Source organism: Aythya ferina (assembly GCF_964211825.1).
Source record: "Aythya ferina genome assembly, chromosome: 3".
NCBI lineage: Eukaryota > Metazoa > Chordata > Aves > Anseriformes > Anatidae > Aythya > Aythya ferina.
Genome location: NC_140298.1, coordinates 79877514 through 79892922, shown reverse-complemented (window position 1 = coordinate 79892922; position 15409 = coordinate 79877514). Strand labels below are relative to the sequence as shown.

The 15409-nt window shown below is 37.6% G+C and overlaps 1 protein-coding gene across 3 annotated transcripts in view; it reads left to right on the top strand.

Annotated features, from left to right (window-relative positions):
- THEMIS (thymocyte selection associated) overlaps positions 1 to 15409 on the top strand; it is a 91894-nt gene that overhangs the window by 73012 nt on the left and 3473 nt on the right. Inside the window, exons 5-6 of one of the 3 annotated variants that reach the window (XM_084515268.1) lie at positions 2958 to 3111; positions 11833 to 11989. In XM_084515268.1, the coding sequence (XP_084371394.1) occupies positions 2958 to 3111; positions 11833 to 11989 (311 nt within the window). Of the gene's footprint in view, positions 1 to 2957; positions 3112 to 6620; positions 6693 to 11832; positions 11990 to 15409 lie in introns of those variants that run through there. The other 2 variants (XM_084515269.1, XM_084515270.1) reach the window with 2 other exon arrangements.

The window sequence follows — 15409 nt, the reverse complement described above, 5'->3', positions numbered from 1 at the left end:
GGTTAAACTCTGGACTCATTTACAGCTTCTGCAGAATGCTGCAACTTCTGTTCTTACTAGGATGATTCATCCCCAGATCTTTAGTTCTCACATGAGCCTCACACATTGTTGTATCCTGTTTGAATTAACACCTCTTATTTCCTGAGAAGGACTGTGCAGTCTTACGCTACCTTACCTTTATGACTCCGTCTTCTGAGACAGTGTTCTTGGACAGTGAGTGAACCTAGAGATGTAATGGGCAATGCTTAGCTATTGAGGTAACTTGTTTTTAGTTCACACACTTGTAGTTGTTGAGATTTGGGATATCCTCTTGTGTAGCCTGTTAAAAGAAGTGACTGAAAAAATAAAGTTTTTAACTGATTCAGTGTTTCTTCTGGCAGTAACAGTACTGAAAACCAAGGCTGGTATCCTGTTTTCTTTAAATCAGCAGAGCAATGACTCCAAGTAGATGAAAACCCTGTACTGTTAAGCCTGCCTAGTATTTATTTGGAAGATGACTGTAAGACTTTGCTCTGCCTTTTTTTTTTTTTTTTTTTTAATTTGTTTGTGTGTGTGTGTGTGTGTGTGTGTGTGTGTGTGTGCATAGTTTTAAAAAGCATCTTATCTCTATTTGTCTCTGGTATAACTGTTATCTATAGCTCCAGTAAGAATGTTGAAGGGATATCAGATTTCAGCATATAATGAAGTGACAGTCCAGTTTCTGTTATCCTGTTTGTTCTTAAATGTTTGAGTTCTGCATATTTAAATTTATTTGCAGTGTGCCCCAGGTAACCATTGTATCACAGTGTGTGGTTTTGCTGATGACTGATAAGATTAGCACAACCTTCAGTTACATTCTTCCTAATGAGGGAATCTTTCCATTTTGATAGCATGGCTTGTTTTTAAGTTAATTAAGGTAACACAAAACAAATAATCTGAACATACTCATTCCTGATATTGATTGCTAGGATTAATATAGTAAATAGGGAGTTGACTGGAAAAAAAAAAAAAAAAAAAAAAAAAAAAAAAAAAAAAAAGAGAGAGAGAGAGAAATCGTGTTGAAAGCATTATTTTTTTATTTCTAGTGCTTAAATTAAGGTCCCCCAGTTACCTGAAAACTGTCTTTTGAGTGAAAGCATTCTGTGTGGCCAGTATCCTCAATAACCTGAACACAGGAACAATCTGCCAATGAATAAAAATATCTCCCTGCCTCTTCCAAGACCTTTCATTTGTGACAAACAGATATGAATGATACAGAGGACAGTACAAATTCAGTGACACATTTGAAAAATTGTTATTTAAGCATGTATTTTCCTCAAGCAAAAGGTGGATGTTTCTCATTAAGTACTTGTAAAATGTATTTATATTGCCAGGGTAGGCTGGCAACACATACGTGTGTTTAGGTGCAGATGGTCAGGAAAAGAACCAGAAATAAAACAAAGGCCACACTTTGCTGGTGGAAGAAAGACAAAGGTCCTGTAACTCCAGTGAAGCTGTTCTACAATACGCTGGAGTATCATCCTAGTTTGAACAGCATTTTTTCCATTGGGTTATTTTTCTTTTAAGAACTTCTTCTGACATTTCTGTCCTCTTTGCAAAATATTCCTCAGCTGTGTTTCTTTTTGTTCAAATCCCTGATGTTTCCATGAATTACATCACTACTTTAAGCTTTGCTTGGTATCAGAGGTTCTTCTGCAATCACGAAGAGCGCTAGCCAGCATTGTACAGCCTGTGCTGCACAAACTTGCATTGAATACTGTAACTCAGTCAGCCCCTGCAGATTGAGGTTTCAGTGTTTATTTCAGAAAATGGAGATAACTACCTTGGGTTCTTCTAACTGAAAAATGATGGTCTTCCAATTATGTCATGTCATGACTCACCTACCGAAGAAAATTGTCCATACATTTTTCAGATTTCATCCTGAGCTCTTCCACTTAATATGCTATCTCAAATTTTCTATTTCAATTACCAGAGACTTTCCTGTTGCTAGCTCATATCTTTTCAGAAGGGGCAGATTGTCATAAAAACTGAGTTCATGTTGTGCTTTCACAAACTGTGGGTTGATTCTGAAAAGATCAGACACTATTGCTGGGTCACTACTGTCAGTTTTACCAATGCAACCTTCTGTCTCTGAATAGAAATGATTTTATCATTGCTGAGGAAAATCTACATATGTTTTTGAATGAAAAATCTATGCTTATTATTTAAAACAAATGCAGACTTTCTAGTATAATGATTATAATTGGACTGTAAGAATGCTGCAGCTACTGTATAGCTTCAATGAAGATACACTTTTTGACACTTTTAATTGACACTTATTTGCACAGGTATTTTTTTTTCCCGACTGAAAGAATTTATAACTAATAACTCACAATTAAAAAAACAGAATTATGAAAATATACGTATCAGGCATGAAATTCAAGGAGTAAAGTATTACTGCCACATAACTTACTTTCCACAATGTTATAATACTACAGTTAATTATGTCTTAATCATCTATTTCTATCATCTAACTATACTCACCATGCTATGAATGCCACTGTATAAATGTAATTGAAATGTCAGAGTTCATATGAACTTGTGATGCAATATATATCAGAACCCATCAAATGAAAGATCAATACAATAAAAGTAGTTAATCAGAAAGAAACCTGTGTCAACCAAAAGGCATAAGTAAATATACCTCCCTGTGTTTACATGAGTCCATACACACAAATAAAGAAAAGGCAGTCTTGAGATACGTTCTAAAGGTAATTTCTTCACCAAGAGTGTCTTCTCATCATGATATTTTGTGAAGTATTTGTCGTAAAGACAAGCATTATGGGAAATGTTATTAATGAATTGCTTTGACAATTTGTGGTTAAATTTCACAAAAGCAGCCCAAAGAATGTTGCTTTTATGAGTCACATCTCTGAAAGTATCCAGTTTGGAGCAACAATTTACATGTGAAGTCAATGTGTTCTTCTATGTAATTTCAGAATTTCTGTGTAGACACCACCAAGAAATCATGTGCAAATCAAGCTGCTGATGTTTCAGAATTACAAGTTAGTTGTCAAAATGATTTGGTGCATCATGACAATGTGAAGGACATGACTGGGAAACCTACATTAGTAGAAGCCGCTGTGATTAAAGGTCAGTTAAGATTTATGGTTTAAGTTATTAATACAACAAATCTTAACCCTAACCCCAATAAATAATTTGCACGCAGGATTATTTTGTGTGATTTCACTTGGAATCTGTGGATTTGTCAAAAACAATAAAAAGCAAACATTTCTGTTCTTCCTCCATAAATGCTATAAGGCAAATTTATCCAAGCTTTCAACAGCAGCATAGTGTTAAACTCTGTTTGACACTGTAACATGAATATTCAGTAGTTTATAGGAACAGACTTGTGTGGAAAGATGCACTTTCCTTTTCCTTTGGGAAACTTTATATAATTTATGACAAAAAATGCTGATTCTAGCAGGTATTAAGGATGAGGAAGCAGTTTACACTAAGTATATGAAGATGTCTTCAACTCATACTTTTGTATTTTGAAGAAAATTAATGTTGAGAAAATTACTTGACCATTAATTGCTTTAAAATTTGCCATTTGCTTGGATTTCCCAAGACTATTTAATAACTGGTTAGGTTTTCTACTTATCTTTCAACTTTTTCCTTTTTTCAGAACATACTGAAGTTGAGAAGCTAGATGATATGAGGACAAGTACAAAATAGTTTGAAGTTAATACAAAAAAATCAGTTGATTTCACTGGTCTGTCAGTCATGGGTTATAACTGAAATATGAACACCTCACATTAATTACAACAGTGGAACATTTGGAAGATTAAGACACAAATACTCATTCCCACAGTATTTGTTAAATGATAATTGATATCATTGTAAGAATAATTCCCACAAAATTTCTCTTTATTGTCTTCTCATTCAGTGTGTGAGATTCCTAAAAAGGTCAGCCTATCTAAACCTACGCAAATGCAACATAACTTTTATATTGAAAGATTACTGTAGCATGTTGAATATTCACTGATTTGTACTGCTGTGGAAGCTGATTATTTGGGGACCGTTTTTCTGAAGGTATTTAGGTATCTGGCTGTTTTGAAAGATAGTCACATATTTGTTATTCTGTGACTTTGAAGAATCTCCCTGTAAGATCCATTTTGTTACTGTTTAATGATCTGATTAGATTTTATAGTGGTAAATAGTGAAGTTTTCACATTGGCAGTTGAAGAGAATGACATGCTCTGTTTAAGCTCTAGAACAAGGTTATTACCAGGATGGGTTAACGATGTACTCTCTGATGTCAATGAAACTACCTGCACATCACTTCTGTCCATGCAGGGATCAGCTGGATCACTTGCATGGGTTGGTCTTGTGGGGTGAGTCAGACACAAGAAGTGGGGAGGGACACATCTGAAGAAAACATGACAAAGGCATCCTTACTGAAGTAAGCCAGACTTAAAGATTATGATGAGGACATCATAATGTGGGTCTCAGTGCTCATGAAGGTGCTTTACCTTGGTGGGTTTAGACTCCTAACAGACTGGAAAAGCCACAAAGGCTGAAGTCACATAATGCCTTTATAGTCAAGATTTTTCAGAGATTTTTCTGAACTCAGCAGCTCAGTTCCTGTAGCAAGGAGCAGTGTCATGCTGTTGTTTCCTGTGCCTCTTACGGGAACTATGCAGTTGTTTCTAAACTGAGATACCCTGGCTGAGAAAAGAAGTTTGGAGTTACCATTGCTAAGGCTTTTGTCCAACAACAGCATTTGGAGGTGGCCATTTCCTTCCATTCTTTATGTTGGGACTAGCTTGTGTTTCTGTATATTGCCATAAAACTGTCAGGTGTTGTGATCACTTCGGCTGCTGCCCAACTGGTTTGTCTTTCTGTACAGTGAGCAGATCTAAGTCAGGAGGGAGATGGCCCCAGACCAGATACCATCTGAGATCTCAATTCAAAATATTTAGAGATACATTTTTCTTTGAGGCTTGCGTATTGACTTTAAGATGTGCATGGTTAATGAGGTCCAGTTGCTCTCCTCATCCTCAGCAAGGAGGCTTCCCAGCCCATTTCCAAACAACTCTTGTTTAACCGCCTTAGAGTACCTCCCTTTTCAAACTACCTAAATTTGAGTATAGTGTGAGTTAAATGTTGGAGATAGGCAGATTTAATAACCTAGACCAAAGAATTGTGATGGATTGTACACTGACATACCCAGATCAAAGCTAAAGTTTTTTTCTGAAAGCTGTGTGTTAGTATAGCCCTAATTACTGGGCTTAATTCAAAGATAACTGCAAAATTATACAGGAGATTGGATTAGATGATAAAGCAGTTCTTCCTGGCCAGTCAAGGGATCCCCAGGAGTCCACTGTTGCGTGCAGCAAGCTTGTCTGTTCCAGAGAGTATTCTCTGCTCTGCTAATTCACAGGATAATGGATTAGAAAATATGTCAAGACTAATAACACAGACACACTCCTGTGGATTTTGAGTGGGAGGAAATGCACCATTCACTGACTAATTTTTAAACTTCTACTAGTGAATGTTAAGCCACCCTCCAAAGCACCAACCTGCTTCAAATTCCTAATAAGGATAATGAATCTGTGCTTTCAAAAAAAAAAAAAACAAAAAAAAACAAAACATTTACAGGCACAATTACTACTTCTTACCATAGGCCAGATCTGAAAAGAAAAGGCAACGTTTTTCTTTCAGTTTTAAGGCCTCTACGGTGTTTTCTTGCAGAGTTCTTGTTAGTGAAGATAGGATTTGTTATCTTTGTTTCTAAGAAATAGAACATTTTTTTTTTTCTCCTGTGTTGCAGTTAAACTTGAATTGGCCACTAAAGATATTATCTTATTTTCTTAGATTTGACTGAGTTTGAATTCATTAGAAATAGCAGCAGTTCTCCAGGATCATAACTCTCATCTGAAATCTGCTATATCAGTTTGTTTTGCTTTAACCTTGAAATTTATTCTAAGTGGCATCTTGAAAACATCACCTAATCTTCTTGTATATGCCTTAGCTTTCTGGAGTTGTTACATTCTGCAATAAAAAAAAAAATATTTATGTTAATTTTGTTTATTGATGCCAAGATATTTTAGGGAAGCTATTTATGCTTTTCTGACTTTAGGCACTTGATTTCGGAAGGGGGCTTCTGATTGCAGTTCAGAGTACACATAAAATGTATACTAGCTTTGACGTGAAAATGGTTTAAGAAATTTCTGCCCCTGTGCTGTAGCTTGCTGTTCTATCATTTTATCATTTAGGGCAATACATTTGGTTATGTGGCTATACTTTAAACCAAATAATACAATGAATTGAACTTAATATTTTCAAAAGCTTTAAGCAAAACATAGAATTCTGAATTATTTTGAAAACAAAACAAAATAATTAAAAACAAAAACAAAACAAAACAAAACAAAAACTCTCACATTGTCTCAGGAAATCTACACTAGTGTTCTGAATTGATGTATAAGGATAAGCAATATGAATTAGGAATTCTATACTGTGTACATGTGTACAAGTATGACAATTCCCTCCAGCTTCTATACTTTAATTCTATATTTGATTAAGGCAAAACTGTTATTACATCCTTTGGCTCCACTATCTTTAGAAAAATAATTGTACTCTTTTCCCTGTTTTTTGAGCCATTATCAAAAAAACATATTCATTGCTGATGCATCTTCTGAGATAAGCCAAAAAAAAAGAAAAAGTAAGAAAACGACATAAAATAAAGAGATTGCATCATTTAATAGGATGGTGAGTACACTTTGGTAGATTATGCATAAAGATTTTCAATCTGTTTTGTTCTTCACTAAAATCTAACATACAGCAGGGACAGAAAGTGCTCTGCATCCTTTTGTATTTCCCTCATTTATTAGATCTGACTGATTTTAATTGCAGTAATATGCAGAGGCTCCAGAAGCATGTAGAAGCAGTTACAAGGAGCTGTTGCAAGATTACATGCCAGGTGACCGGGGGGGGGACTTTGCATGAGTCACTTCTCCCACTTTCTGCCTGTGCCATCCAGTTTTGTGGCATTTCTCCAGCTGCACCAGCCCTGGGAGGAAGCAGCTGTGCAGAGCAGCAGCTGAGAGCAGGTGGGGTGCATGGTGGGGCACTGAGACCTTCTCTGTACCCTCCTGCGCTGAGGTACGATGACACCCAAAACATGCTATTCATTAAAACCTGTGGTAAACATTTCTCATCGGTAAGAGTTCACAGAATCACAGAATTGAAGGGTTTGGAAGGGACCTCGAAAGATCGTCGGGTCCAACCCCCCTGCCAAAGTAGTTTCCTTAGAGCAGGCTGCCCAGGTAGTCATCCAGACAGGTCTTAAATATCTCCAGAGAAGGAGACTCCACAATCTCCCTGGGCAGCCTGTCCCATTGCTCTGTCACCCTCACCGTGAAGAAATCTTTTGCAGGTTGGTGTGGAACTTCCTGTGCTCTATCTTGTGACCATTGCCCCTTGTCCTGTCCCTGCAAACCACTGAAAAGAGGTTGGCCAAATCCCTCTGTCTCCCACAACTCAGGTATTTATTGGTAAGATCCCCTCTCAGTCTTTTCTCCAGGCTGAACAGACCCAGGTCTCTCAGCTTTTCCTCATAAGGAAGATGTTCCAGGCCCCGTATCATCTTTGTGGCCCTCTGCTGGACTATTTCCAAAAGATCCCTGTCTTTTTTGTACCAGGGAGCCCAGAACTGGACACAGTACTAAAGGTGAGGCCTGACCAGCGCAGAGTAGAGGGGGAGCTTGACCTGCTGGCCACACTACTTTTAATGCACGCCAGGATCCCATTGGCCCTCTTGGCCACAAGAGCACACTGCTGGCTCATGGTCAACCTATTGTCCACGAGGACCCCCAGGTCCTTCTCCTCAGAGCTCCTCTCCAGCAGGTCATCCCCCAGCCTGTACTGATACAAGTGGCTGTTCCTTCCCAGGTGCAGGAATCTACACTTGCTCTTATTAAACCTCATTTGGTTTCTTCCAATTCATCTCTCTAGCCTGTCCCGGTCTTATCTATTTATTTATTGATATATTGAGTTATTGATATACTGAGGGTTTATTTTACAAGAAAGAAGCAGTAATGGAATAGTGGACATCAGTGACTGTAAAGATTCAATAAATTCAGCAGGGTAGACTAGAGAAGCAGTGGCAAAGAAGAATACTTGGAAATAAAGGACAGTGAAAGAAGTCAATATTTGTATCTTTCTGGAAGTCTATTTTTTATTAAGAAACAAACTTTAAGATTTATCTTTTCCAAACAATGGCCTATTAAGTTCCAGACACAGATAAATATTAAATAATAAATATTAAATATAAATTAAATTTTAACCTTACAGTGCATATGAAATATTTTGATTCTTAACAGTTTTTAAAGACATGCTAAATCACCAAATGAAAGAATGACTGATGGATACCAGCCCAGGAAACAGTTCATTGCTTTTATTGGCTCTGATTCTGCTATCACTCAATAGCTTTCAGTAGCACTCCCTAAGGAGTTAGCTCTCATTAACATCGAGGACCATCGGAACCAGGGCCACAGCAAATAAAGAACTACTGTTCATAAAAACTCTTTGGCTTATGCATATGCTCTTCACTTCTGTGCTTTTTCACTTAAGTGATGCTCAGAAATAAGGACATAGCTCCACCTTGTTTAATTCACGGTATTATTGTGTATAATTATTCAGAACTATTGTTTTCAGGTTAGGCATATCTATAAGCATTACATGTTATTAATGTGGCTGAATGTTAATTTATGCAGCATAAATCATGGGCTGAGATATTTACCACAGCTATAAAACTGTGTTATGGTCATAGCAAGGCATATTTAGTTGTGCGGCCTTGTATGAACTTGTGTTTTTAGCACTGATTGCATTCTAGCAGTGGGACTGATAGGTTAAGTTACTTCTGTTGCTTGCATTTTGGAAAAGGCCAGAATGGAGAGTTATAACAACTATTTGTGATCTTGAAGTCTGTGAAAGAATTGTAAGTATATTCAGATGGAAAAAAAAAAAAAAAAGAGAGAGAGAGAGAGAAAAAGAGAAAAAAGAAAAATCAACAAGAAAAAAAAAAAACACAAAACAAAACAAAACAACTACCCACTTGAGGATATGAGTGAGATAAATGGAAATTATTTGTCTACAGAGTACTCCCTTTCCACTATAAAGCCAAACATAATTATACAAATTGTTCCAGGAAGAGCAGAGTTAATGAAATTTGGTTTAATAAGGGTTCAGGTCTGTTGTCCCCCACTGCTCCTTTCCCTCATTCCCTGATAATAACCAAAACTCTCCTTATGGCACTCCTATCAAATGAAAAAGAGCAGGTCTGGAGCTATGTCTGTGTTGAGTGGCCAACCAATACGAACATGCTGATTTATCCTGCTGTCTGCTGCCAAGTGGAGTGTGTAACAGATGTGTTCTGCATGCCTTTCTTTCAATAGAGGAACTAATTCAACTCTCTTTGTTATAACCACGTTGTGACTTCTGCCCCCTTTTCAAATTTGACTGAAATTGGCAAAAAAAAATAATACAAAATTTAAAAGTACTGAAAAGATTGATGGATGGATAGACAGCATGATGACATAAACCTTGTTTTCTTAGCAGGCTAAGATGGCGTATCTGATTCAGTAATTCAGTGTTGAGACTAATGGATTTTTTTCAAGCAGAGAAACAAATTGCATTGATTTCACTGTTCAGAATCCCGTTGGGATCATTCAGCTTGTCCCATTCATTGCTTAATGCTTTATTGAAGTGTAAATATATACATTTCAGAAGGCATCCTACACTGATTTGGACTGGGGACAGCTGTGATTTAGTCTGGCCTGATGACATTAATTTCCTTTCTCCTTGAGATGTCTTGCTTAGAAGCAAGACACAATCATTTTGATTGTGTATGTTTGGGAAAGAAGAAAGTCTAGCTATGCCATCCATGTGCAACCTGTACTTTATATCCGTATTAGCAAGTCTAAGTGCACAAACAATATTTCCCTTGCTGAATCACAAGGATTAGCTTATTCCTTCGGTGCCTGTTTTATTCATTAGTTTACTTTTACTGATATCAAACACAGCCAACCTGCAAATGAACGGCAAACCTGGAAATGTTTATTTATAAGAGAGTGGCCACATGTTTGAGTGAGATCTTCATTAAATTTGCATCACACAGTGGTGGTTGTTGGTTTTGTTTTTTTCTTCTCCCCCTTTTGATATCAAGATCTGGTAGCAGGGGTACTTGTGAGTAAACTGGTCCATGGTAAATTGTATACTTGATGAACTTAATGGTTATTTCTAGCCTTCAAATTTCTAAAAGGGAGTGGATCACAACTTCAGAAAGAGGAGTCATCACTCCTGCCCAGTTTTTCAGGGAGAGACACCTCGGCAATGGAGAGTTTTAGGACAAACACAAGTGGGGGCTGGAGATTGCTGAGAGAATGAATATACAGGTATTTTCTTGGTGAAGGGGAGCACCATAATCCCAAGAACAAGCTTGGGAGAATTCTTGTTTGAGAAACTCAGTGCCATACAGAAGGATATATTTGATAAACATGGCCTTGCTTAGACGTCAGATAGGCTGTGAGGGCTTGACACATTTGCAGGTTGTTTCAGGTTATGTTGTAGCAAATTAACCAGACAGGAACAGCTGTTCCAGAAGCAGCCTTTCACACAGTTTTGCCACTTCACATGAAACTTCTTCCTTTTGAAAGAGTGTCCTCCCAGTTCCATTAAATGTGGACAAACCCAAAGTGCGGTCTGTTCTTGTCCTGCCCATCTCTTGTCTTGACCATGTTCTTATCCATGTTCTTGTCTTGACGCATCTCTTCCCCACCACAGCAAATGCCAAGAGACATGATGGGTCCAGAGAGGGGACATGGGGCACTCAATGACTGATCCTTGTAAGGTTTTTCTCTGTGTGATGAACAGTTCCATGTGTCCCGTGCCATTACCTTAAGTTTCAAGGGTGCAATAAGAGCACATGGGCAAGGCAGGAGACCATGGGGACTTTTGGCAGCAGACTGTCAATCAATGTGAATGATAGCATCAAGCTGCTGCGATGCCACGAATCAGAGCAGAGAACACTCAGGAGCTGGAGCTGCAAACAGGCCTTCTGTGAGGGTCTCTGCCCTAGTGGGAAAAGACCACCACTTTTTGAAAGGTTTGTCCTCAGTTTTGCTGTAGACACAAAGTGCTCAGTGGACACAAAGAAATGTACTTCAAATCTTTTCACTTCAACCTCACACCACTTCCAAGCCTGCATCTCTCTTTGTTTTATCGCCTTCTGAATAAGAAGAAATTAGGGATTTTAGTTCTAGAAAATCCCAAAATAACATCACAGTTTCCTAGCTACAGATTCTTCTCTTCAGGCAAAGAAACACATGAGCACAGAAGCAAGTCTGCAATAGGGTTGGTAGGTGCTGCATGAGATAGGTGGACTACTCATCTCTTTATATGATAAGACAGTTTTATATGTCTGCTTTTACACTCAGTGACTGGACTTTATAACCATTTTATTAAACCTTAGATTTGTCTGTGGACAGATAGCTATCAGGGAGTGGACAACAGATTATCTGTTTTGTCCACAGATTTTTCAAGCACAAGTATTTTGCAAAATCTGAAAGAGGAATTCTTAGAAGAATGAAGACAATTTTCTAAAATGCTCATCTGGGTTTCATTCTTGATCTGGTACAAATGTTGTTTGGGAATCTGAGCAAGTCTCTTTAGATCTCTGTGAAAATGCGAAAAGTGAACACTGCTTCCTTTGTTTTTGACTTTTGTGGTTGAGTGTGTGAATTGTACATTTTTCTGGGCAAGGGCAGTATCTTTCATTTCCTTACAGTTATTTATTTGTTGATTACTCAGGTCTAACAAATAACCCACTTGGAAAGTGGGAGAGTGAAAAGGAACAGGAAGAAGAGCACAACTATGAGTATGTGGATGAAAACATAATTGAAAACATAAGAAAAGTATTTCAAGACACCACCACTAGAAATAAGGACATACTCTCTGAAGATAGAAGGTGAGTGAGCCTTATGATCATATATGGATGCAAACAAATGCATTCAGAGTGATTTTCAGATTTACCAGTAACCATCATACTTCACAATGAGGAAACGTTTTCCATGGGAGCCACCACCATTGCCACGTATATTCTGTAAACAGTGTGCACCTTGGAGGTAGACACAACTATTGGTGACCCACTGTTGCTCTTAGCAATGTTGCCTTTTGTCAAAGTTAGACCTGTGGTTGTTCTGGTGATATAAGTGCATAGGCATGATCAGATTTGCAGGTGGAGAAAAAATCTTAATTAGATCAACGTTTATAGTTGAAAACAAAACAAAACAAAACAAAACAAAACAAAACAAAACAACAACAACAAAAAAACTTGTCATTTTTTCTGATTTGTGCCAGTTTGGTGCAGCAAATACTGATACAAATACAGTCTTTCTCCTCTGTTAGAACTGGACACCCTGTAGTCCACAATTAAGGTATGTCTCTTGAAAAACTTCCAGGAAATTATTTCTGTTTCCACTAAGTTCTTGTTTTTCTGCACTGTCAGTTTGTAGAAGACTTAAAGTGCTAGTGAAGAGGACTTTGTCTTCTAAAAAATTTCCAGCATCATTTCCAGCCAAACACAATTCCCCCATAAAGTTTGAAATTTGAAATTTGTGTTAATGATTTAGAAAAACATTTTATTATCTTTTGTTTTTGTTTTATTTCAAAATATACTTCATTTTTATTTTAAAATGGCCTGCAACATTTCTATTGCATTTGAGTTCGGCAGTATACTGAATCTGAAATAAGATTTTATTTTATTTTATTTTATTTTATTTTGTTTTGTTTTGTTTTGTTTTATTTTATGGGAAGTTCAAAACCCCCAGAACATGACGGAAAACATATATAATCAAGTGGAATTGTCTTGAAATATGACACAAAAGCAAATAGAAGCCCTCAATTTCCCCATCCAGTATTCCCCAAAGAAGGTTTCTTACATTTTCTCTCAGTTATCCCACTGGTTCCTCACCCTCCCCCACAAAAATTGCCCTCTAAACTCAGCACAAAGAGTGGCTCTTAATGAGGACTTGAGGCAGTGGAGGTTCTCCCAGGCTCTGCATGCATCAGTAGGAAGGAGGGTGAGCAGGAGATGTCTGCCCCCTCCTCCAGCACTGGCAGTGGTACATTGCAGCTAATTGAGATTTATCCAGTAACTTCCATGCCTTCCAGGGCAATTACCTTATCTGTGTGGCCAATTCTTCTCCTGCTCACTGCCAAAGAAGTTGAAAAGTTACAGGAAAGACTGAAAAATGAAACAAAGTAGGGTGCTTCACGTACTTCCTCAGTCCACATACCACTGAGCATGTGAGCTTTGTCTGTAGTGCAGAGAAAGAGAGAATGAAAGTTTTTGTCTAAAATAGTCCTATTGACTACAGAATGTCAGGACTTGTGCATGAAAGCAGAAGTACAGTTTCAAGAAGCAATGCCAGCCTATAAAATCAGCCTGTAATTATTCTACTTACTCTTGTTAAATCAGCTCCTTTAAGTCTTTATCCATCTGCCCTTTAAACTCACTATCAAGAGAGATGAGGCTTCACTTTATTAGTTGCTTTATTTGAGGGCTCTAGCAAAACATGAAAGAAAGGACCTTTGCTGCCTATGGGGGAGATCACTATCTGTCTTAGATTATGAAGCAGTCCCTTAAATTGTCATCCTCAGTGGATGACAGAACTATCTACCTTCTGAAATCATTAGCTAGCCAAGAAGCACATAGCATCTCCAGCCTGCTGGTCTCCCACTGACCATCAGAAATCTTCCATTATGGTTTCCTCACCTGCACTTGTGAACATTTTAAGAAATATGGATTTAACATAGGCATGTGAAATTAACATTTAGTGTGGGCAAAAGAGTATAAAACTTCTAGCCAGGTAAAATGATTGATGATTAAAAATCAGCTTTTGAGCTGTGTGCTACACAGCTCTATGTAGGGTGCAATTAAAAAGATTACTGTGGGACTCACAGACAAATAATACAAAAAACTTAGTTGTGTCTTGCATCTCTGCCAAATGCCTAATATTTGAGCATGTTAGTTCTACTTCAAGAACTGAGCAGTAAGCCATTTCCCACCCATGGTCCCATTCTCTATCAGGACATTTATGCTACTTATTAATATCTTCTTTTAATGTATTTGGATATATGAGGTAACAAAATGAAATCTAGTGATCCAAATTACTACAGTATATAGTTATTAGGAAAAACAAACAAACAAACAAACAAAAAAGTGTTTTAATGAAATTCAAAAGCAATCTTCAACAGTTGGTAATTCTGTGAGAAAATCAGTATTTTTTATTTGTAGTGTTTCATCAGTGCCAGAAAAAAATTCTTCCACAGTCAGGGCCAAAGAATGCCAGAGTCGTACTAGTTAGAGCTAGTCCTCACCCTAAGCAAGCAGGAGAAAGAAAGAACAGGGATTTGCCTTGGGTCATTTCTATGTTAATTTTGATAGAATAAATGTGCCCAGAGGGTCAATGATGTTAACATGACCTCATCACTCCAGAGCAATAAGCAATTAAGCAAGAGACTTGAGTACAGATGCCTTAGCTTGCTATAGCAACAGCCACCATTAACATATTTTGCCCTCTCATTAAAGATACAAGAGAAAGTAGGAAAACCCCGAAAAGTATTTTAAATGTGTGGCTTTATTTTTAAGGACACGACAAGTTTTTTCCTTTTACTGCCATGGGTTTTTTGTTTGGTTGGTTGGTTTGGTTTTAATAAGGAAACTCCTTGGTTTGGCAGTCTTTTAGAAGACGTTAAAAATGTTAATAGCTGTTTTTGTTGGGTGTGAGAAAAAGAGAGAGAGAAGGTTCATTGAACTGAGCTGGAATAGCGCTGATGCTGCTATAATGTCTTATCCCATGTTCTTGGAAACAAAATCAGATGGAGGCATGGAGTAATGTAAAAGAATAGCAAAAAAAAAGTGAAGGGAGCTTCTGCCTCCAGTGCTGATAGCTGCATGTAGTCTCGTGGCTGGGAAAGGACAGAAACAACACAGTCCAGCCACCTGGAGAGCTGAAAATGTACACTGGCATCGGGCTATTTCGGGATGTTGCTTTCTGGACTTGAACATCACACGAGTGCTGCAAAAGGAATAGTCTCAGTTGACTAAACCTGGGTGCATTTTAAATGGGAGACAAAAAGTAGAAAAGAGAGAAATGCAGCAGGGAATGAAAAATCTACATAGCTGTGTTTTCCTTCTGCCACAAGCTGAACATTTTGGTGGCTTTGTTTGAACAAAGCTTCTTTATTATTATTTTAAATTTGGACTTACTTTATTTTTAAGCAGTTGTATGAAACAGATTGAGGTAGAGCTTTTTTCTGCATTGATTATGATAAGATGAAGGTTCCTGTATGGCAGAAGGTTAGAGTCAGTGCTAGAAATGAA